This window comes from Engraulis encrasicolus, chromosome 14 (assembly GCF_034702125.1).
Source record: "Engraulis encrasicolus isolate BLACKSEA-1 chromosome 14, IST_EnEncr_1.0, whole genome shotgun sequence".
NCBI classification, from domain to species: Eukaryota; Metazoa; Chordata; class Actinopteri; order Clupeiformes; family Engraulidae; genus Engraulis; species Engraulis encrasicolus.
This window is the reverse complement of record NC_085870.1, coordinates 741,658-766,926: the sequence shown is the minus strand read 5'-3', so window position 1 is coordinate 766,926 and position 25,269 is coordinate 741,658. Positions and strand designations below refer to the sequence as shown.

General features: G+C 42.6%; 1 protein-coding gene across 1 annotated transcript in view; it reads right to left on the bottom strand.

Moving 5' to 3' along the window:
* Positions 1-1,585: 1,585 nt before the first annotated feature.
* Positions 1,586-25,269, bottom strand: part of LOC134462925 (sodium- and chloride-dependent neutral and basic amino acid transporter B(0+)-like) — a 30,235-nt gene continuing 6,551 nt past the window's right edge. Inside the window, exons 10-11 of the mRNA XM_063216198.1 lie at positions 23,666-23,724; positions 1,586-1,672 (exon numbers count right to left, since the gene is read on the bottom strand). Coding sequence (XP_063072268.1) covers positions 1,586-1,672; positions 23,666-23,724 — 146 coding nt within the window. The remainder of the gene's footprint in view (positions 1,673-23,665; positions 23,725-25,269) is intronic.

The following is a 25,269-nucleotide window of genomic DNA, read 5'->3' as shown; positions in this document are numbered from 1 at the left end:
AGATCCGCAAGGAAGCATTTTGACGTCCAGAGAGCTGCAAAATAATCACTGTGGTGCGAAAGCCTCCTCAGAGCTGCCGATAATCCAGGGGCACGACAGCCCAGAGAGCCTTCATTAAGTCCCTTCGTCAATGGCAATTACCTCACCCCCAGCTCTGAATCCAATCTACACAGTGGAAACAACGGTGGAGAGAGAGAGAGAGCGAGAGAGAGAAAACAAGAGATGGAGATGACGGAAGGAAGGAAGGAAGGAAATGTTCTATGTCCTTCAAATGAACAGTGGCCTCAAGAGTAACGAGAAGGAGTTGTAATTACCTGATGTGGGGTCATGGAAGAGAGAAAAAGGAACGCAAAAAATATTTCCCTTAATTAGTGTGGAAAGTCAACTCCCAGAATGCCTCTATCAAGCGGGGCAAGTGGACTAGCCTTTATATTCCCTGAGGCGGTGGAGTCAGACATTCTATACTGCCCGCCCTCCGAGCTCCTCCGGCGTTTGAGACAGACAGAAGTCCTGCCGTCCTTTGGAAATAAATGTCGAGGGAGGGGAGCAACCTTTTCACCCGGATGATTCAATGGCCAGGTCAGTGACATTTACTGAAGCTGGGGTGAGGTGAGAGTGGGGGCATGGGGCATGTGGCATGGAATGTGTGTGGGCATGCGGGTCTGAAGAGGGGAGAGAGAGAAAGAGAAAGAGAGGGAGAGAGGGAGAGAGACAGACAGACAGACAGACAGCCAGAGAGAGAGAAAGGACAAGGAAGGGGGTGGAAGCCTGAGGGACAGAGGGAGAGAGGGAGAGAGACAGATAGAGTGACAGGGAATCAGAACACAGAAGAAAAGCTCAGAGGGACAGACGATTTGGCCTCTCCAAAGGTCACCACATGTCAAGGGACTCTCAGCCCAGAGCAGAGCAGGGAATTAGCAGGCCAGAGAAGGCAATTACACGACCAATAATATGGAGAGACATGTGAGCACACAGAGGTTAGCACACAGAATTGGTGTCTGAGAAAGAAATGAGAAATGAAGAAATGTCCGAGAAAGGAAGACGAGGGAGAGAGAGAGAGAGAGAGTGAAAAACAGAGTGTGTGTGAGGGAAATGGAGCAAATGAATGAATGCACGTAAGTAAGAATAATGTAACTGGGAAAACAGTCCCACTCCAGATGGGTCCTCTGCCGCCTGCCTCCTCCTTAATTGGGTTCAGTGTTTAATCCGGAGCTTGACATCAGTGGCGGCCCGTTGCCTGTTCCGCACCCCTCTCTCCTCCAGGGGTCAGGGCACAGGAGGAAGCAGACTGCTGCCCAGTGGCCTAATGATTAACAACACACACAGGTGGGGCCAGATCCAGACCTGCACAGGGTATTCCACAAGAGGTCAAAGAGGCCGAGCACAATCAGGTGAGAGAGGACCAGACAGGATTTCCTTCCAGTTTAGATGTGTGCCCTGAGTGATGATGGTAATGGCGAGTAGGCTCCTCTGTGACTGTCAGGATTGTTTTTCTCTTTCACCCCTTCTTCCTTTTTCCCCCCTCAGGCGCCTGCTTTCCTTCGCTGTCTCTCTCTCCCAGGAGGCAGAGGTGATCTGAGGTGTATCAGCTCTGGGCCTCTCGGGACTCAGCAGAGGGCTGGTGTGCAGAGAGGTCCTCAAGGAGAAGGGAAGAGTGGATTTCTGTCTCCGCCTGGAACACAAAGAGAATACAAAACACAAATGTAACCACATTTTGTATCACTGTATACTGTATAGGCCTACTGTGTGATATACTTTCCCATTGTGTACACGTTCATATACTTTCAATAAGAAGAAAAAGACAAAGCAGACCAAGAAGAAGAAGAAGAAGAAGAAGAAAGAAACACATTGAAAAAAATATTGATAGTGACTAAACAAATCAATTCAAGGCAGGACATGTTTACAGATCAACTGACTCCATTGTTTGATGGCACAGATGCCTACTATTCTGCATTTCCATCCGTCAAATATAGAGCAATCAAACCAATATTCAACACAGACATGGAGAGCAAGGCAATGGAAAGCAGGGAAAATGCCATAGAACGAAAATGCCATAAAATAGAAATGCCATAGAATGAAAATGCCATAGAATACCACAACTACGTTATCAGAGCCCACCCATCTATGGCCAATCACAGTCAGCAGGAGGCTCATGGGGGAAGATTTCTGGTGGAGAGTGTGTGTTTGTGTGTGATGGTCTCATACCCGAGTGTGTGTGTGTGTGTGTGTGTGTGTGTGTGTGTGTGTGTGTGTGTGTGTGTGTGTGTGTGTGTGTGTGTGTGTGTGTGTGTGTGTGTGTGTTTCCTCAATGGGTTTGAGATGAGATGAAGAAAAAGAGAAATGAGAAAAGACTAAAATACAAATACAGCCTGATGTAAAGTAAGACAAAGTGCTCCCATGAGGCGTAGGCCTACTACGTGAGGACCCATTTTGATGGTGGGGAGGATGCTTGGAAGAAGCAATGCTGAACAAAGAATTGTAAGGAATTGTAAAGGAATTGACACACTAACTGTGGGGTTAGACTGTTTCTACTACAATATTAAGACAGTTGAGCAACCCATGAGCATCCTACTGCTCAGTTGAGAGTAAAATACTTCTACAAGGGATATGCCGCTGTTGTTGTTAAAAAGCAAAACAAAGAAAGTCATTGAGACATAATTGTAGCTCGTCAGACCTGCTTTGCATTATGCCTTTGCAACTGCGTATTGTACTGTGAAGCCTTTATTATTACAACATTGTATCAGGCTTATTAGGCTTCTCCCTGGTAACTCAACATTCATTCGGTATAAAGTGGCGTTTATATCCCTTTAAAGTTAAAATTACAGTGGGAACAAACTGTAGATTCTGTACGACTGTAAAGACAAGGCCTTTTCAACTACATCGTTAATAAATGGGATAGCACTACCAAGCAGAGCACAGCAAAGCACAGCAAAGTAAAGAAAAGTATTCATTGGCATAACTTAGGGATTTTGATTTATTGGCGACAGAGTGATAGATATGGAATATAATAAAGAGACACCAAAGTAACCACGTGCATAAATGCCCAACGCAGAATATGTTGAATGAATAAGCTTTAAAGGATTCTGCAGAGAGGTATTTCCTCTTCTGATGTCCACAATCAGATCACTTTTATTCTATTATTTAAAATTGTGTTTTTATTATGCTACCTATTCCCAGGTGTCCAAGAATGTCATAGTTAAACCCGGAACCTTAGATAAATTATCAGTCTATTTTAACCCCATGCCAGGAAATGTGAAGGACATTAAGGACATTGAGATGAGATACATTAAATGGCTTTGGTTGTCCTCACTGTTGCACAGTACACCTGTTTGCAAAAACAGAAATGCTCAGAAAGAACAAACTCTTCTAAGAAAAAGGTGTTTCTGAAGTCTCTGAAATGCAACTACCCCTCAGACTTGCACCTGATTTGCGAAGCATGGGCAGGTGGATATAGCCACAGCAGGCCATTTGGTTCAGGAAGATTTTTTTTTCACACCTGCCCCTGAAGTCTATGCCTTTGGTGGAGAGTTCATCATTAGGACCACTCCAGCTGAGTGAAGCAAAACACCAGCATCTACCAGCATATTACACTCTACATGCCCCAAAGTGTCACAGAGGGTCATTGTGTTTCTAAACGCCTTTTCCAAAACCAACTGCCTGCGTAGCTTTGGCCTTTCAGCAGATTTCCTTTGATGTGCCACTGCCTCATCTTGGGACAAAACAAATCAATACACACCATTCAAGTCTCAAGTCTTTCCAAGCAGAGCTTCATTCACAGAAAGTGTAGGTGTGCTGACAGTGTAGAAGTGTGGATTTATTTCTTCTATCCGCCACTGCTACAATAAAAATAAGTATGGTGGCATAATTTATGTGCATATTGCTGATATATACGCTGATAAACGCTGATATGCTGATTTAAAGGGACACAGTGTGAGATTTTTATTTGTTTATTTCCAGACTTCATGCTGCCCATTCACTAATGTTACCTTTTTCATGAATACTTACCACCAGCATCAAATTCTAAGTATTCATTATGACTGGAAAAGGTGCACTTTTCATTCATGAAAAGGGGATCTTCTCCATGGTCCGCCATTTTGAATTTCCAAAAATAGCCAATTTTAGCTGTAAAAATGACTGTACTTGGACCATACTAGAAAATATTTGTTTATTACTTAGTAAACTTTCATGTAATAGGCAGCCCAGTTTCAATGAGCAGCATAGTTCCAGTACCTTTTTTGACCATTTCCTGCAGTGTCCCTTTAACACTGGAGTCAAAAGGCTAATCAGAGGCAGGGGAGAGATATGAGAACAAAGACCTTGTCAACTAGCCTCACATCTGCTAGCTGCTATTACCCATGCAGCTTTAAAAAATCCATAAGAAAAAAAACTCCACACCGAGAGAGAAGGTTTTTTTGTGATATATGGACTATTGTGAAACTGAAAAATACATTTATATGAATCTTTCTTATGTTAATATCACTGACTTGAATACTAGCTACTCTATCATTGGTTTAATATAAATATATTCAAATAACCGTTATAACGAATAAACGGCATTGTCATGATATTGACTTCGGCAACATTAGAGCTATGCTAACAGGGTACATCGGTCTATGCGGTAAATACATTGAATGGGACGATGACAAAAAAAGTATGACGCTAGGATTCTGTTAAATTGGTTAAACAGGCACAGGTATCACGACAATTAATATTAGTAATATTAATAACTTACAAGGATTTCCTTTTAAACTGAGAGGCAACAAATTCAGCTGGTTTCCATGTAGCTTTGGGTTAACTGTCAAATTACAGAAGAACTAATCTGAACATTCTGAAGACCACGTGAATGCCGCAGCTGGTGGGTACAAAAGTGAACGATTGTCAAAATAAAAGTTTCAGGCTGGTGTAGCCAGAGCATTACTTATTTGGCTTTAATTTCAAAGTCAGCCAGTACAGCTCTGATAATGCCACAACAATAGATGAAGACCACACCACCCTCTACCAGCTCTTTTTTTTTCTGTTTTCATTTTAGTCATTTTTTGTCTCGTCCACTGTCTCTCTCCTCTCCATCTACTCTCCTCTCTTCTCTCTCTCCTCTCCTCTCCATGATGCCAGGCTTCACATCTCAGTATTGAGGAGCCCACAGGAGAGGAGGTGAAGGGGGAGACTGGAGGGGTGCCAAACACAAGCAGTGAGGGGGGGCTCCTGGCCTTTGGTCCTCCCCAGTCCACAGACCGCAAACGCCCCCACATACTCTCCATCCATCCAGCAGCGCCCTCCCTGCCAGCTGGTGTGTGACAGACTCCAGCATGTAAATGTCACTTAAATCAGCCTCTGCTCTCCCCATATGGCATACGTACCTGTCTGAGCAGCAGGTGAGGTCCTCCACCACACATTAACCACCACTGCTAACAACTCCTCCTCCACAGCAGCCTGTAGGCTACTGTACTGTACTCCCCTACATCTAAACCACTGCCCTATTCAATGAGATAAGTGTTTTTCTGGGCATTTTCCATGCGTGTGTAGGCCTACAGTATATGCGTGCCTGCATGTGAGAGTGCATTACTGATGATCAACACTGCCTCTATCACCATTCTCTCCATTTATGACAGGTGACCATCAACCCCAGCTCACTCCATTGATCTTGCTGCTTTTGGTTTCTTATTGACAGCGATGGCAGCTGAGCTCAACAAATCAGCAGTGCTACAGGCTGGGTGAACATTGCAATGCTTGAAATAGTCAACCAGAGACGCTTGTTAGTATTGCTTTACCACGCTGAGACTGCGTTGGCAGCTTATGATTAATGACAGGTAAGGGCACAGAGCAGCATGTATAACTTATGTAGGCTAAGCCATGTTACTGGATACGGTAAACTTCACATCTTTAATCCTCTCTCTCCAGCGAAAAAAACACCACTTGGCAAGTCTTGCATATTCTAGTCTATATGATGTATTCTGCAAATATAAAAAACACTGGCGTATATGTCAATATTGACATCAATGGAATAAACACATTAGAAGGTTAAAATCACATCTGTAGGCCTAATAAATTAATTAGGCTATTACAACTCTCTGCTACACTATGGTGTAATTACAGTGTAACATTGGCAGCATGTATTTCTGTTAGGCTACCAAAACGTTACTTAAATGACTTTGGTGAGATTGACAGTCTTTTAAGAAGTTATTGAAACTGATTTAAATTGAAAATGACTGTGACACAACTGTGAGTGTGTGACTGTGCCTGTGTGTGCCTGTGGGACCTGCAGAGAGGTGAGTGAGTGAATCCAGGAGGAGGGATAATGAATGCAGCTGATTAGCATTGCAGAGTGCTGTGTGATCTTGCTGTCATGAGTGTGTGTGTGCAGAGCGGTGTGTGATCATGCAGTTATTACATATGGATGTGACACTGGGATCAGGTACACAATGAAGGAGCGCCTCAGTCACCGCCATCACAGAAGCAATGCACGCACATGCTAAAAATAAAAATGAATGCGCATTCATTCATGGCCATCTCAAGATTCCATCTTTCTTATCATAGCACACACACCACACAGCACAGCACTGCTCAAATGACAAGTACGCACACTCTCACACAGACACATAAACAGATACAAACACATAAATAAAAAGCTATGGAGCCTCTAAAGGGTCAAGTATGAGAAAAATAATCGAGAGTGTCAATAAAACGTGACCTCACTTTGCTGAGTGCCCTTGACATGTAAACAGAGTTCGTGTAAACAGAACGTTTCATATCATGTCCACGTTTCGTGAGCAGAATTTACTAAAGCATGGCCACGATTTATAAAACCTACTAACGTCAGTGAACAATCATGAATTATTCTTTGCATTTAAAATGACTGTACACACTTTACAAATCATGGATACACTTTAGTAAATTGTGCTCACTCATGAGATATATAATGTGGGTATGACTGAATAGCACTGAGTGTCGCAGCTTTTGTAAGGGCACAAATAGACCAGACATGACTTGAGTGACACTGGTGACGGAAGTAATTAGCTTTGTCTTGAGTCGCTGGCGACAGAAGAGACGAACGTGATTTGGGCGACTACAGGTGATTTGAGCGCCAAATTTTAGTAGAATTTCAGGAAATATTAGGAAAGTGAGCCACCACAGCCAATTGGAATACCGGAATGCTTGCTTTCTGCTTTTAACGGGCATACTCTGTTGATTCTATCGCTCGTGTTTCTCTTGCAGTCCAGCGATTCTGTGCCGCGTTTTCTTGTCGCTGCCGATGTGTTCACCCGGTAAGGAGTCCACAATTTAGATACACTTGCACATTCTTTATTTAGACAAGCGCACACTTAAAGTGAGGGCCTGTTTTGCAAAGTGAGAGAACATTTTCTTGACACCCTCTAAAAATATTAAAGCTTAAAATCAACCTTCAAATAAAACAGCAAACACTGATATAACTAGAGCACTATGACTAGTTTACCAAGCTTTTAGATGGTGCTTGATCTGGCAAAGACTACATAGATGGGATAGTCTATCAAATGCCTGTGTAAAAGACAAAATCAATCAAATCTAATCTAATCCAATCATGTGCGTAGCATTTGTTCTCAAATGATGTGGACTTTTCCCAAACCACGAAAAAATCAGAACAGGCCGGTTGGCAAGTGAAAAGTGAAATAGCCTACTGTGCAATGCCTATTGCACTTAAACTGCAGTGCAGAGGAAAATATTTCTTGATCCAGTAGAACTAATTGTTGTTTTGCGTTCAAGGTGGCTTCCAACACACACACAGTCCCCAGGGTTGCTAGGAGGGAGCCCAACTCGCGCTGGCCCTGGCACTGACACAGCGTCCAATAATATCTGTGATTTGAGCAGCAAACTCGGCCATGACAGCCTCAGAGGGTCTCTGTAAACATCCGAGAACTGATGCAAAACCAAAGCCAAAAAAAGTGCCTATAACAATTCAAGACAGAGTTTTTTTAAGTACTTTTTGGGGCTTTTGCCTTTATTCTTGACAGGATAGTGAAGAACAGAATGAGAGAGGAGGGAGACCGGGAGGCAACTCAGAATAGTGTGTGAATATGGATATACAAGAGATGTCCAAGAGATGTAGGCCTACCGTCATAGGGAGGAAATATTAAAGTATTTGTGTCACACAATTTATACAGGATACAGCTCAAAGTCCTTTGACAGTTTGGCAAAGAAAACACAGGACAGTATTTGTTTCAGTTCAGTGGCATCAGGGAAATTAATTTGAGCACTGTCGTTACTGATCCTGTCGGTTTCCACAGGGAACAACAGGGGAGAGGATAAAAGTCCCTGTTGGAGTTGGTTTCCTCAATGTTGGGGTTAAAAATGCTCAATTCTGTGGGCTAATGAAGTTAATAGAACACTCAACTCACAAACAAATACTGGCTGGGTGCTATTTCCAGGCTAAAAGGTGTAGCCCAATAATAAACGCTGTACCACCAGTGGCACGCTGTAATAGTCATTGAAGAGTTAACTATCATAGTACTACACTACTACGACATAGTAACACAGGGCCTTTAGTAATGCATTACGTTTTGGTCATTGCCACTCTAATGTGTAACTGCTTTAATGGGTAAAAGGGCCAAGGAGTGCTGTGATTTCTTCTGATTTTAATTCATTCTGTAGGTTGTTAAAAATGTTGGTGTTCCAAGGCTTCTGAAAAGAGAGGCAGGGCAGATGTCTGCCAAACATCAATCCTTGCTTTGCTTGTTTATTCTCCCACTTAATATTTCAGCATGCCTTCCCCTGCGCTGCAAAATTCATTCTGAAATTTGATGTTGGGCTGTCATTTATGATTCAAAAAAACAGCTCAAACATTTTGCCCTCACATACAGCCCTGCTTTTCAATACAATAATTTGTACAAAACAAAGAAAGAAAGAAACAAACAAACAAACAAAATACAGAAAGTATCAACCACTGAGGACTGTCAGCCCACCATGAAAATGCCCTGTATGCCAGATTTATGGGCAGTCATGGGTGAGCGGTTAGGGCGTCAGACTTGCATCCCAGAGGTTGCCGGTTCGACTCCCGACCCGCCAGGTTGGTGGGGGGAGTAATCAACCATCCTCCTCCATGACTGAGGTACCCTGAGCATGGTACCGTCCCACCGCACTGCTCCCCATGGGGCGCCACTGAGGGCTGCCCCCTTGCACGGGTGAGGCATAAAATGCAATTTCGTTGTGTGCAGTGTGCAGTGTTCACTTGAGTGCTGTGTCACAATGACAATGGGAGTTGGAGTTTCCCAATGGGCTTTCTTTCTTTCAGATTACCAGTTCAGCCCTGGCGGCATCTACACTTCACCAACAGACCTGTCCTGCATTTCCTCAACTTTTCCAGAGACAGATAGATAAACAGATAGACAGGCTGACAGACAGTGTCGCTGCTCCACCCACATACCCTTCACTTCTACAGCTTTTAGCCCCTGGCAACATCCAGACTCCCAGAGACCTTGAATGAACCAGAGCTGAGGTGAACTAGGCCTGCTGGGCTAATACAAACACAGGTGTGTGGCTGCCTGTGCTAATACAAACACAGAGGTGTGTGTAGCTGCTGTATATCTCAGGATCTGTAATGTAGTGCACTAACAATTTACTTAACTCATTCTCATGGTCCTCAACCAAAAAACACAGACGCTTGGTTGAACACAAACACATACTGTACTCTGTCTCTGTGTTATTTTGATTCTCTGTATTTCTCTCTCATATTCTCCCTCAGTCTTCTGTCTTTCAGATACATCATGCAGCCTTTTCCACATTTTCTCTCTCCCACAAACACAATCCATATCCATTCTGTCCTCTCTGTCTTGCAAATCTGGACTCTTATTCTGAAGTCTCTCTCACACACACACAAACACACACACACACACACACACACACATACACACACACACACACACACACACACACACACACACACACACACACACACACACACACACACACACACACACACACACACACACACACACACACACACACACACACATCAATACAAGCACAAGCACACACACTGTGGCGTAGATGTGACGATAGCAGAAAATCCATTAACACACGCTGCCTAACTACTATGCTGCTGCTTTGTGTACAGGTACAAAAGCCTGGCTCTGTGTGTGTGTGTGTGTGTGTGTGTGTGTGTGTGTGTGTGTGTGTGTGTGTGTGTGTGTGTGTGTGTGTGTGTGTGTGTGTGTGTGTGTGTGTGTGTGTGTGCGTGTGTGAAGGTTCACTTTGTTCCTCTGATTAATGTTGAAAGGAGCAGTACTATAAATGGCTCCGTCAAAATCCAAGGAGATGCGAAACAGGAGCGCATTAAGCATCATCACCTGTCACACGTGTATACCCTTTAAATCATCACCGGATATTTCACAGGTGGGTAGCTGGGTTAGCTTGTCTTTAGTTGTTAAAATGGGTGCAGGCATAAAAGTGCCTCGGTTGATTTCTGTTGTGATTTCATAGTATGAGTCATGTGTCGCATTACATTTGACTCTATTGCCACAAATACACCAAAGGCTTCTTGAGCGATTCCAGCAACAGAAGTAATTGACTTTGTACTGAATCGCTGGCAACAGAAGAGACAAACGCTATTTGGGCGACTAGAGGCCATTTGAGCGACAGTTTGAAGTTGAACTTCAGAAAATATTATACAAATGAGCTATGATAAAGTTTGGCGACAGCTGCAACAGCCAATAGGAATGTCAAAATGCTTGCATTCTGCTTTTAACGGTCACTGTCGATTCTATAGCTTGTAATGCTCTTGCTGCACAGTCCAGCGATTCTCTGTCACTTAATCTTGTCACCGCCGGTGTGTTCACCCGGTTACATAGATAGAACACTAGCCTGGCTATCATGACTACAAAGGTCTTCCAATATTCTAGTCTGGCCAACACACAGGAACATACAGGAGTGACCAACATATGGCATATACTGTAGAGTGGCTGCATGTGTCTAAAAAATGAGAGCATTTTCAGTCATAAGAAAAAGTGAAAGAGAGAGTAACAAATCGGTGTGTATGTGTGTCATGGAGAGTGGTGAAAGAGAGGGACAGAGAGAGAGAGCGAGAGAGAGAGAGAGAGAGAGAGAGAGAGAGAGAGAGAGAGAGAATGACACAAAAAAGGGAGAATGAGAGGGAGTGTGTTTCCTGTTGGCTTGGCTGTGTCTAAAGTGATGCTCATGCAGGGTGAACATGAAGTATGTCAGGAAGGGCCCTCAAGTGAACTGACCAATCAGACGCTCCGTTGCCTCACACTAGGGACACATACACGGGAATTTGGCAAAGCAAAGTGAACTTCGCCATTCATTCCTATGAGGGGGCAAGCGAACAGGAGCGAAGCGAATCGAAATTATTCAACCAAGTTTAATATCATGCAAATTAGGAGCGAATTTCGCCTGCTGCGGCCAATCAAATCAACAACACAAATGTTTCATTCAATTTGATTCACCGCGACCACCTGATGAGTTGAGCTGTCAGAGTGGAACACTAAATTTCGCCTCTCTTCACTAAGCTCATTTCGCCTGCCTGTGTCCCTAGTGTGTCACTAATCCACAAGCACAAATACAGCCAAGAGAAAGAAAAAAGCCAAGACCACACACACACACCATCACTTTAACCACTAGTCCACCCAAGGCCAAAGCAAGAAACAAAGGTTACAATGGGAAGATTCAATCGGGTAAGTAAAAAGTAATGTCTTTATGGTTGTTATAGAGACGAACATCCATACATGCGCACACACGCAAACACACACTGCATTGCAAATGCCACTTCAAGGTTGATTTGAACACCTAAACTCCACAAAGACAACGTTACCTGACCTGACATAGTGCAATGGTGTACACAGAGCAATATGGTATTTTTAAGGCAAACATTTATTGACCATTTCGCTGTTTCCCTTGAATACAAAACGTTTCAGTCCTGAACCTTCAAACAGCGAAATGGTCAGTGTGCGTTTTTTCTAATTGTCTGCTGGGTGACCCATGGGCCATCTCATCTCTGTAGGGTGGCCATCAGTCCGTTTTTACGACCTGTTCACGACGTCCGTGTGTCCCTCTCTTTGTCTTTCCTTTCCTCCTAGCCGTTTGCTTATGGCCTCGAGATGCGAGGCAATAGGCCTATCATTGACGCAAACTAGACCTTGACAGTCGGTCGCGTTTCCGATATCTGCGGCCGCCATGTTACTCCAGATGTAACCCCAGACTTCGCACAGTGAATTAACTGTATTGCTGTCGCCTTATGTCGGGGAAATCTCCGTGCAATAGCCCTATATGAAGTTCATTAACAGACTGTATGAAAGTTAAATAAGGTAGGCCTAACTATATTATTGTCTACTGTCTGTTTCCTATTTTTCCTGCACTGGTGGCAACGCATAGGCTAGTGCAACTAAGTTTGTCCGCTAAATGCTTTTACAACGATACGAGGGCTCTCACAACTTTACAAACAGGGCAAAGAAACGTCTTTCTGCACGGGCGCTCTGTATTTTGAGCTAGTGTTGTTGGTTATCCAGCATCTGCATGAAAAAAAAAGGTTGACAGAAGCGGTTTGCCTCCGCTGATAAACACACTTCTGACCAACTTTGAGTAAAGTAGGCTAAATCAAATTAATTGTTGGCTATTAGGCCTACGCATGCATGACTACCCAAAATAGGCCTACATTTAAAAAAAAAAAAATGAAATAGCCTACACAGACAACAACGGAAGGATTTGTCTATCGTAACCTGCCGTCTCTGATACAACATTAAGTTAGTGGTAGCCTACTGATGACTCCTTTATCGGAGTGAGGTAATGAAATGCGAAAATCCTTCCCCCCAAAAATCTTGTTTTACAAGTAAAACTGTTGTTGGCAGCTGAGTTAGTCTGAGGTAAGATGGCAGCGCTGTTCCCTGATTTCTGCCTGCAGTTTAGAATGCCAACTTCACTGTTTTGTCCACGGAGGCGGGGATTCGGCAAGTCAAAGCAATGGGTGCCGCGCGAGGACGCTAGGTTAGAAAGTTAAGGGGCGGGGTTGTCCGGCCGAAGTCCGGACAGCTGGTCACCCTACATCTCTGACGCACCTGCCAGCTGAGCTGTGCGAAAAAAGTACTACTTAAAGGCAAACATTTATCCACCGACTAAACACTCTCTCTTTCTCTCTCTCTCTCTCTCTCTCTCTCTCTCTCTCTCTATCTCTCTCTTCAGTGTATCTCTCTCTCTCTCTCTCTCTCTCTCTCTCTCTCCCTCTCTCTCCAGTGTATCTCACACACATGCATTGCACACACACACACACACACCCACACACACACACACACACACACTCTCTCACACAAAGCTTCTGATCTGCCATTGCTGCTGTGTGCCACCTACCTACCTAACAGCAGAGTAGAGTTTGTGCTGTTCATGTTGCCATGGGGAGGGGAGGCCCTCTGCTGCCTGCCAGCCAGCCAGGAGGGAGGGGCACTGAACTCCAGCAGTTGATGCAGGAACTCAAACACCACACATTTCTCCCTCTCTCTCTCACACACACACACGCGCGCGCACACACACACTTTCACTATCTATCTATCTATCTATCTATCTATCTATCTATCTATCTATCTATCTATCTATCTATCTATCTATCTATCTATCTATCTATCTATCTATCTATCTATCTCTCACACACACAAACACACACACAACTGATCCCAGTTGCAGTAGCATCAGTGGGGGTCCATCCCTGCAACTCCCAGGGTCACACGAGGAGGAATTGCCAAACTGAGCCATCCGCTTTCCGGAGAGCAAGGGGGAAAAGTAGGACAGAACAATTTAAGAAGACTGGGGTAATGGGAGAGAGAGAGAGAGAGAGAGAGAGAGAGAGAGAGAGAGAGAGAGAGAGAGAGAGAGAGAGAGAGAGAGAGAGAGAGAAATTGTGAGGTCTAAAGTGGATCGAAAGTGTACCAGAACAATCCCACGGCAAATACAGCCATCTATCATCTGCTGTGATCTGGGAAAGTAGTTACTGAGGACAGCAGGTGAGAGAAAAGGGGGATGGAGACAGCGGAGAGAGAGAAAGAGGGACAGAGAGAGAGAAAGAGAGAGAGAGAGAGAGAAAGAGGGAGAGAGAGGGAGATCAGTGGCAGAGAGGGAGACAGAGGCAGAGAGAGAGGGAGGGAGAGAGATCAGAGGGAAAGCGGAGAACATAAGAAGGAGAGAGACGGTAGGGACACATACACGCGAATTTGCGAACTTTGCCATTCATTCCTAAGAGAGAGGCGAAGGCAAGCGATGGCAAGCGAACAGGAGCGAAGCGAAGCGAAATTATTAAAGAAAGTTTAATGTTATGCAAATGAGGAGCGAATTCGCCTGCCGCGGCCCAATCAAATCAACAACATTACTGTTCTATTCCAGAGGAGATAAGGAAAGGAGGGAAACGGATGAGCAGTGTGTTCACAGTGGGCAAAACAGCACAGCGACATCATCAACAGGGGCCAACACAAAGGGAAGAACAAATAACGTGCCACAAAATAAAGCACCACCTCACAACACAACTGACAACCTCATGAGGTGACAGACGAATCACATCAACTACAGCAGCACAAAGCACACACACAATACATGCATACACGTATACATGTAGGCTACCATTACACCACATACTGTAATGAAACTGACAATCTCATGAGACGAAACACTGGCAGTAACTACACAACCACAAAAGAAAGCCAAACGTGTACAAGCGTTAATACGTCATTGGTGCAGTCTCAACACCTGGAAGAGATGCACCATCCATCTTCAGTGTAGATATTCATCACAAGAATGTGTCACCAATGCAGACAGCAGATTGCTATGAGGTGCCAGCTACAGCACAAGATGGATGTTTGTTGCCATTCTGACCCATGCACATCCCTTAGGGTGGGAAAGAGGCGGGTTGGGAGCATTGATATTGGCTCTGATATCCTGTTCTGCTTTGAGATGAAAGATGATGAATCGGTGCTCACAAACACAGTACCGGAGGGACAAAAGAGGAACAGAGAAAGAGAATGAAGGAGAGAGGAATTGAGAAGGAGGTGGGGGGGGAAGATGGTGAAGGATATGATTAGCCATTGTAGTATCCGGTTGTAAATAGCCATTTTTGCTATATGCACCCAAGTGTGAAGAGGCATTGTTGCTTTTTATTTGACCCAGGTGTGAATAGCCATTTGTGCAATTTGCACCCGGGTGTGTGTTAGCATTGCTATTTTGCACCCAGGTGTGAATAGCCATTGTTGCTATTTGCACCCGGGTATGAATAATCATTTGTGATATTCGAATCCGGGTGTAAAATAGCCATAGTCGCTATTTGCACCCGGGTGTGAAGTAATTTTTGCCATTTGCACCCAGGTATGAATAGCCATTGTTGCTATTTGCACTTGTTTGTGAATAGCCATTGCTGCTATTTGCATCCGGTGGTGAATAGCCATTGTTGCTATTTGAACCCGGGTGTGTATGATGAACATTGCTATTTGTAATCGGGTGTGAATAGCCATTGTTGCTATTTGCATCCGGTGGTGAATAGCCATTGTTGCTATTTGAACCCGGGTGTGTATGATGAACATTGCTATTTGTAATCGGGTGTGAAGAGCCATTGTTGCTATTTGCACCCGCTTGTGAATATCCATTCTTGCTATTTGCACCCGGGTGTGAATAGCCATTGCTGCTATTTGCACTCGAGTGTATATAGTGAACATTGCTATTTGCACCCTGGGTTGAATAACCATTGTTGCTATTTAAACCCAGTTTTGATGAGGAAGCCAGATGCTATTTGCACCCGGGTGTATATAGAGAACATTGCTATTGCATCCGGGTGTAAATAGTCATAGTTGCAATTTAACCCCTTAGTGTAGAGTATAGAACATTGCTATTTTGATCCATGGTCATTGTTGAAGCCCAAGGCTCTATATTTCCATTCTCATATTGCTCTAAAATTGGGGGGGGGGTCTTCTTGTCTGGCCCTGGGGCCCCTGGAATCATAATCCGTCCCTGGCCAAGTGCAAAGAGATGAGGAGAAAGGGGAGCGCTGACGCAACATAAAACACAACATAAAGTGGAAGCCAAAAGGAGAGAGAAAGAGAGATAGAGGACTATGTAGAAGAGAAGATGAGAAAAGAAAAGTGTAAGAATAAAAGAGGAAGACAGACCGAGAAAATGCTTGAGATGGGAAGAGGGGTTTTAAACGCCTGACCAGACGAGTGGAAATGGAAATGGTCACTTCTCTGTGGTCCTTTTAGAAAACGCTCATTCCCATGCCACTTCCAAAGGAGACTTTCCTCATTACCACCATGTTAGAGGAGCCTTTCCTTGCTTTAACACTACAGTACATCCTGCTGTACACATCTCTCCCCTCTCATCCACAGAGGCCTCGTTCTCTTTAACTCTGGACCACTTGCACCACAGCAGACCCGCTCGCTTGATATGTGCCACCGCACCAGTCTGAACACCACAAAAGACCCAATCGCTTGATATGTGGCACCAGTCTGAACCTGAACCTGTTCACTTGAAACCTGGCAAAGGCCAACACTCTCCCCACGGGCCCAATTAACCACTCTGATTCCTCAAATACAGACGAGGGGCAGGAGAAAGAGACAGGCAGAATCATACATCACATTGAAAGAGGAAGCTGGAGAGATGAGGGTGAGAGAAAAAAGACATGGATAGACAGACAGACCACGGTGGGAGAACAGAGAGCTACAAGGAAAGCGAAGGAGAAGAAAAGAAACAGAGCACACTAAGAAAAAAAAAGACTCCTTAGAACAAGAAAAAAAATGGGCGGTGTTCCAAAATGTGAAATCCATGTTTGCAAGAAGACTGCAAAGTGAAAAAGGCAAAGAGACCTGCAGCATTTCTTTGCAGTGTGCCTATATATAACCCTCACACTGCCATACTTTTCCAGCTGAACAATCACGGTAAAAAGAGAAGCAACATCTATAGGCTCCAGATATTATTAATTGCCCCATGGAGAAGGAAGTCCCCCTTCTGAGACCTCCTAATGAGGCATGTATACTGCAGACTGCAGAGGAAGTAGAACCAAAAGTACAAAAAGTGGTGAAGCTAGCACTTTCCTGGGTACATTAATATACACGCGAGTTCATGCTCTGACAAAGTCTACTCAAAGTGAGAAATCTATGGTGGTGAGGTTTTGATTTCTCCTCATTCTCCTCTTTCTCTCTCTCTCTCTCTCTGGGGCTTCACTTCTCAGTATGTCGATTTGTACCAAAAAATCTGGAAATAGACTTGCTCCTCCTGGAATCCAATTGATCAGTTTTTGCATTGTAGGAGATTTAGAACTAATTTACTGTACTCAATAAATTAGGCTGTTATACTTTATTGCATGTATTCGAGTGTTACATTTCTGTGTGTGTGTGTGTGTGTGTGTGCGTGCACGTTTATGTGCGTGTATTTGTGTGCATGTTGTGTTCTGTATCACTTATGATATCACTGATTCTTGAGAAAGCGGCTAAAACATGTCTCTGCAATAAACTGCCAATTCTGTTGAAAATAAACTACATTTTCATGAACAAAATGAATCCAGGTAAAGACCCAGGGGTCTGTTACACAAATGTACAGTCGTTTGAAATATTTAAGTGTAATTTTATTGCTTTTCATGGCTATAAAGCTGCCCACACCCTGTAAAAACAGCTGTCCCAAGGACAGACATCATCATTTCAATTGACTTAAAATGTAAAAATCACTGATATTATTGAATAATATCACCATGATGTGAAAGTCCATATTGAAGTGGTTCTGCAGATATGCACATAGTGCGTGTAAAACAATATTTACTATTATTTTCTGATTGCTCAAAGTGTGTCCAGCATATTGGTCACCACCGTCAGATTTTTTTTAAAAGACAATAAAATCAGGGATGGACAACATCATTGTCATTACTTAGGACCCCTTTTCAAACCTTCAGCTCTACTGAATACTTCACCATCACTGAAGCTCCTGTAAATTTACTAATTTCTCCTCAATTTGTTAATTTGTTTGGACACTGGTACTGTCCCAACCATAAACTGTCAACACCGTCGGGGGTTTTAATAGTATTATGTTACATTAATGTTAATTATATATACTTTTTCAGAAGCGGCATGAAGCCCCTAAGAAACAGAGCGAAAACGAAGTGGCTAATGTGAGCAAAAAATGCACAATATGTAAAAGAGTGTTTTTTTTGTCTCACACCGTCAGATGTCACCACCGTCAGATTTTGTTCCGCTCATCATCTTGTTCCATATTTTACTAAATTGTACTGGTTAATGAAACATTACCAGACATGTTAGTAATAATTGCGAGCCAAACTTATACTCTAGCCTCCACTTAGATGCATTTGGAGGGTTTTTTGTCACAAAACCTGACGGTGGTGACATCTGATGTAGTTCACAAAAAAGCATGTGTTTTACATGTTTTTGACAAGTTTTAAGAATATGCTTCCAATAAGTATCTACAATTATGTTGAATTGTAAAAGTAATTCACTTAAATACAGTAAACATGTTTTTTTTTACTTCTAATTCTGTCTGACGCTGGTGACAAAACCAAGAAAGAGGCCATTTTCTGAAAATGTAAAATATGGGGAGCTTGGCCAATACATTCACTGCACAGCCAAGACCTTAATCTATGATAATACACCTCTATATTTTGGATTTGAACAACTTAAAACCTGTTTATGCCACATTTTCAATAATCTAGGCCTACTTCCTACAGTATCTAACAAATGAAGAAAAAACACATGCACAAGCATACTGTGCACACAGAAAAATAAAGTGTTTATGCTAGATGTCATTGACTTGAGAGGGCTATTTATTTTGCTAAATGTAGGTAATAATTAGGTAACTTTCACCACCTTCAGATTACTGTCACCACCGTCAGTTCTTAAGTCACCACCGTAAGAAGGAGTTTTGGACATTTTAAATGAATGTGCTTACAAAATTTTCCTTTGGAGTTGTTGAATTATCAAAGTAATAGCAAATTTAAGCCTACACGAATATTTGTGAAATTACAAAAAATGTTTGATCTATTTAGGCATTAAGTAAGCATTGTCTGACAGCACATATTTTTAAATTAGAACACATGAAGCTGTATTAAAATAGAATGTAAGTGAATTTTCAACATTTAAAGGCGTATGTGTGAACCAAAAAACACACACAATCACTTAAAAACTCCAGATACATATGCAACCAAATCAATACACTTTTTATTGCTTTTAATTGTGTCTGACGGTGTTGACGAAAAACAAGGTATGATCGGAGAAAAACCTGATTTCTGAAAAAAAATCAAAATGGGGAGATTGGCCTTGTGCATTTCTGAAAAGTTAAGACCTTTGTTTACGAGGATATACCATATTATTTTGTAATTCCCTTCGTTTTTTTCTTTCAAGATTACAACCCGTTTTAGCCACTTTCTCAAGAATCAGTGATATAACTGGTCTCGGCTTTTTTCTTTTTTTTCTTTTATTATTTTCATGTCTTACTGCAGTGCCAGTGTGTCTGGTCAGGAGGCGCTATAATGAGGAAGGAGGATTATTATTCTAATTATCTGCTGCGCTGCGGATGTGATTCTCAGAAGTTGTGACAGTGGATCTAATGAGGCTTTGTGTCTTAGAGAAACAGTTCACACTGCCCTCTCCTCCCCTATATAGTCTTTAGTCAGCCCTCTCCTCCCCTATATAGTCTCTAGTCAGCCCTCTCCTCCCCTATATAGTCTCTAGTCAGCCCGCTCCTCCCCTATATACTCCCTACTGTAGTCTGCCCATCACAATCGTCAATCACACGAGGAAATGGAGAAGATTAATACTTGTGATGGAATTAGGCTTTAAAGGAGAAGTCCAGTTTTTTGAACATTAAGGCCATTTTCTGAGTGGTCTGCAATGTTTTAGAGTCCCCCTCACCGTTTATTTCATGATTGCTGCAGTCTCTTTTATATGGCTGATTTGGATTTGATCTCAACCAGCTTTAGAATGGCCGTCTATGGGCACCTGCAACTCTGTTCTTAAAATCACCTTTAATATTTGTTTTCAAGAATATGCAACTCAGCAAGTGTTCACCAGTATTCACTGGTGTTCCTTAACAATTTTTGTAGTGAAATATGGCATCTGTTGTGTTTTATGTGTGTTTTATGTAGCAATTTGTAAATTAAGTTTCACTTTCACTTTCTTTCACAAAATGGCAAATAAAAAATGACAGAAGCCATATTTCGCCTTGAAACTTGTTAGGGACTGCTAGTGAACACCCCTAACCACTTTGTGAGCTGTAGAGTTTCGAAAACAAATGTTTAAGGTGATTTTAAGAACAGAGTTGCAGGTGCTCATAGACGGCCATTCTAAAGCTGGTTGAGATCAAATCCAAATCAGCCAAGTAACAGAGACTGCAGCAAACATGAAATAAACGGTGAGGGGGACTCTAAAACATTGCAGACCACTCAGAAAATGGCCTTAATGTTCAAAAAACTGGACTTCTCCTTTAACTCGCCCAGCACTGAGCAGCAACAGCATCACTCAAACGTCCTCTTTAACGCTAATCAAATACGACATACCAGGAGGAGTTCATCCGAGTACACAGCAGCATTCTTTTCACAACTGTGTGTACTGCTTTCACTAGGGCTGTAACAATATTGTATTGAACCGAGAAATCGCGATACGCTGAGTCACAGTACTGTATCTCAATGCAACCCTGAGCATGGTGCCATCCTGCCACACTGCTCCCTTTTGGGCACCATCGGGGGATGTGCCCTTGCACGGGTGAGGCATAAATTCAATTTCATTGTGTGCCGTGTACACTTGAGTGGAGTGCTGTGTCACAACTACAATGGGAGTTTCCCATTTGAGCATTCTCTTTCAGAATGTTTCACATCCTTGTCCATACTTACTTCATACAGTATGTGAAATCACAACATTTTTATTAGTTGCTTCTGAGATTTTTCTTGGCAAACGGCACTTATTTATATGCCTTGTTCTAAGTTCTAAGTTTCCATGCAGATGCCCACAGCAATGTGTATTGCTGCATTTGCATTTATGCAGTGTATTTTTTATTTGATATCAAAGCAAAAGCGTATGTGGTCCCCTATCGCCAGCAGGTCAACACCATATGTGTCCCCTACAGCCAACTGTTCTCTAATGAATATCCACTCAGCATGTGGTGACAGCAGCAGCAGCAGCAGCAGCAGCAGCAACAAGTGGATATTACGGGATGTCATGAAGGTCACATGAGTTTGGTCACTAGGGGCAGGGTTACATGGGTCCCCTAGCCAGCAGTTCAACACTGTATATGGCTCCCGTAGCCAGCAGTTCAACACTGTATGTGTTCCCTATCCAGCAGTTCTCTAATGAATATCCACTCAGCATGTGGTGACAGCAGCAGCAGCAGCAGCAGCAGCAAGTAGATATTATAGAATGTCATGGAGTAGGTCACATGAGTTTGGTCATGTTAATCACACGCTCAACTTTATTAATTAAGGTCTGATTCAGATTATGTACGTATCAGTGCCTAGAGACCCATTTGTCTCTATATCTTTCTGTGTCTAATGGGGTGATTTACTGACCACAGTACTACTGCCATTTTCCACACTATTCGGAGGCCTTGAAGTGCAAAAGTTCACAATCCAAGCTTGATCATTTCTGAAGTTCTTGGCACAGCCACATAAGCCAATATACTCTAATCATTATGAGGCTCCAGAGTGTTTTTAAGGTGAAACATTCATGTGTAATGAATCTGCTATCTCTTTCTAAGCTTTGGATTTTCCCAAAAATGAAAATAAATTCATGAGTCTGAAAAGGTTCACAGCCACACACACTCACATATCCTCTAGCTAGAGTCTAGCCACTCAGTTGAACATTAATTAAATCAAGCGGCCGGATAAAGAAATTAATTGGCAAGTGCTGGGCCACAAAGTGGTCTGTTTGAATTGCAAAGCCTCCGAACTCAACTCTGAGTGTTCTCATGTTCATTAAATCCTTTTTCATTTGTATCTTTATCGGCCCCAACAGATGTCACGGCACATTGTGCCTGAAAACACACAGTGTGTGAGTGATTTCTGGACCATTGGTGTCATCATTCTAGCTTACTTTTCAGTGGTGTGTTGGTTAGTGTTTTCAAAAAGCAAATAATACAACAACTAAAAACACAACCAAAGACAGGTCAAACATTCATCAAATGGCTAAGTTTACATGAAACATTTAATTCAGAATTAACTCACTTAAATCCTGAATAAACCTTAATTCTGCCTTGAAAACGTTGTGTAAACAATTCCCAATTCAGAATTAAATGACAGATCAAAGTAAACTCAACGGAACTATTTAATTCTAAATTATTAATTCAGAATTAAAAACGTAATGTAAACGTAGCCAGTTAAGCAGAGGGTTTCACAAATTGAGGATTCCTGCAACAGATGATGTTGGTTCTGAGGGTTGAATTTAACTACTCATGAGGTTGGTCCTACTCTCAAAGTGCTACATTAACACAAAATTTACTGGACACATTTAAGACTCCAACCTAATCAGAGTAATGCTGAGACAAAAGAAACGGTCACAAATTTACATTTCTCAATGTCATCTTCTAGTCACTGGACACTGTGTATGGAGCGCGAAAGGTGTGCTGGCACGATGTCATGATCTCGACTATCTAGTTCCCTAGAAACCGAAAGCCCCTCGTGTCTACTTCCCTCACACTCAATGAGCAAGGAGCGCGCTCGTTCACCTGTCACATGATTATGCAAATGAATAGGATCAGGTTGTCAAGCCCATAGTATACACACAGCCGTAATTACTGTCTCATGGGTGCAGACAAGAGAGCAGACTATGAAACGACATGATTAAAGACCATATTACATTATGAGAAAATTATACATTGAAGGAGACATGAGACTGCATATAATGTTGCTGTTGTCTAGAGGGGTATGGTGAACCCAAGAGTGTGAGCCCAACCAGCAATGAATGAAAACTGAAACAGCTGTTGATTAAAATCAGAAAAGAGCAGGACATGAACCATGTGATGTGCAGTTTGAGCAAAGTAAATAATTATGTTACAAAAAAAAATATGTTAAAAAACTCACATGGGGTGTACAAGTCAGGAATTGCCAGGGATTGCCAGAATATCTTCCTTTTTCATCCTCTCTTCCTTTATTCCTCTCTGGTGCTCACAGAAGTAAGACATGCAAGGAGGATTCATGAGGGTACACAGCAGCATTTTATTTTCTACTGGAAAACAATAAGAAACACAAGCAACATTTAGATCCTTGTTATTTTTACAGATGCATTTCCTAAAATGGTTTTATGGAGGACATTGAAAATGGACTAGGTCCGGAATGTCTGTTGCTCCCGTTTTATCTTCTGACTTCTTTAGGTTTTACTTTTGTCTGCTGTGAAAAACGGTTTAGCTGCAATAAACATCCCTCGGGCCGATAGGTTCCCCACTCGTGATTTAAACAGATAGGCTACTTTAGACAGAAGATAATTAGTGGACTGTGTGTGCGATGATGCATTTCAGAGGATAACAAGACACTAGATGCCTCCAATATTCCTGACAACGTGGAATAACCTCTGACATTTATGTCTCCCTTGCTGTGTCCACTTCATCCATTAATGATGAAGATGGTGACATTTCCCTGAGTCATGTGGACACGCGTTTGTTAGGTGCCGGCAAGCAACCACCATTCAAACTCAGCTGCTACACACAATGCTCACTGCTCACCTTGCCTTGCCTTGTTCACACACTGTTCACCTTGCCTTGCCTTGTCTTGCCTTCTCCTGGCTCCAGGAGCTGGGGGAGAGAAACAGAGTAAATGATAACACTAAGACAATCAAACTTAACACTCATTGTGTTATTATACATATTTTCTATGTGTTATGTTAACAGGGCAAAACTTACTTTGAAGGTGAGGAGATGGGGATTAAAATGACAAGAAAAAGAGAGAGAGAGAGAGAGAGAGAGAGAGAGAGAGAGAGAGAGAGAGAGAGAGAGAGAGAGAGAGAGAGGGAGGTAAACATACACCAGACCAGACAGCATGTTTAGAAAAGCTTCTTTTTATTGTAGAAGTGGTAAAGAGGCACTAGTGTACCTCACACATAATAGGCACTGGACTACGGCACCACAGTCACTCATAGCTTCTTATCAGTGTGAACCTGCAATGTCTTCCGCAAAGCAAATACGCCAGTGTCCATGGTGTGTGTGTGTGTGTGTGTGTGTGTGTGTGTGTGTGTGTGTGTGTGTGTGTGTGTGTGTGTGTGTGTGTGTGTGTGTGTGTGTGTGTGTGTGTGTGTGTGTGTACAGGATACAGTACATCATCAACTGAAGTGTCATCTGTTTATGATGTAACTCATCACGAGATGTTTCATATCTGATGTCTTTCATAAATACATACAGTATAAACTAAATATGTACACACTGTATGTGTGCAGTAGATATGCCAACCAGTGGTTGTGTTAGTGGGGTAATGCTAATCTTAATATTTTGATAAAGGTTTGTTGTTATTAAATTCGGACAAGCTAGTTGGAAGTCGGAATAGTAATTGTGTTTGAAGTGGCCATTCTAATAATTTACTGCATGCCATGCCTTTAGAAATGGTGAGTTTTGGTAACCACACACCCCAGGCCATTAAGGTGTCCATTGAACATGCCCCATATTACAATGAGTAAAGAAAATCAAGACTATGCTAGTTTTGTCTAAATTAGGTTACTGTACGCATAGCAGGGATATTAAATTCAACTGTTTCATCGTGATACTCATGATGTTTTTTGATAAGCCTACAATAAAGAGGGGCCAATGGCCAGCAAAGGAAGGAAAATATGTCATGTTCACTGCAAGGCGGCAGCCATTATCTTTTTCCATGTTAATTCTGTGGCGGGTCAAAGCCTAATACAACATGACACTATTATTTCCCGAAGGCTGGCGATGGCATACAGTGTGTCCCCCTTCATTTCCATCACAGAGACTTTGTGGCAAAAAATATTACAATAAATATTTTCTGTGCCCCTTCTAATATGAAAACAAGAAAAAACATCTCTCATTTATTAACGTGTCCTTTTTCTCTCTTCTTAAAATCACAAGACTACCTTGCACATTGCACATTGCAGAGAAAACGGTGCTGCACGAGTGAAACTGTCATAGGTACTACAGTGCACAACCTGTTGTTTACACATCACCAATCACAACACCACACACACCATCACCACCATCACCACCACCATGTCACAGAGAGGAAGAGGAAATAAAACAGCTGACCAACAGCACTCCCCTTGGCAATGCCAACAACAGGAGCGGTCAACACATAACTGTGACAACCAACAGGAGGCGTCATTGGGGGAC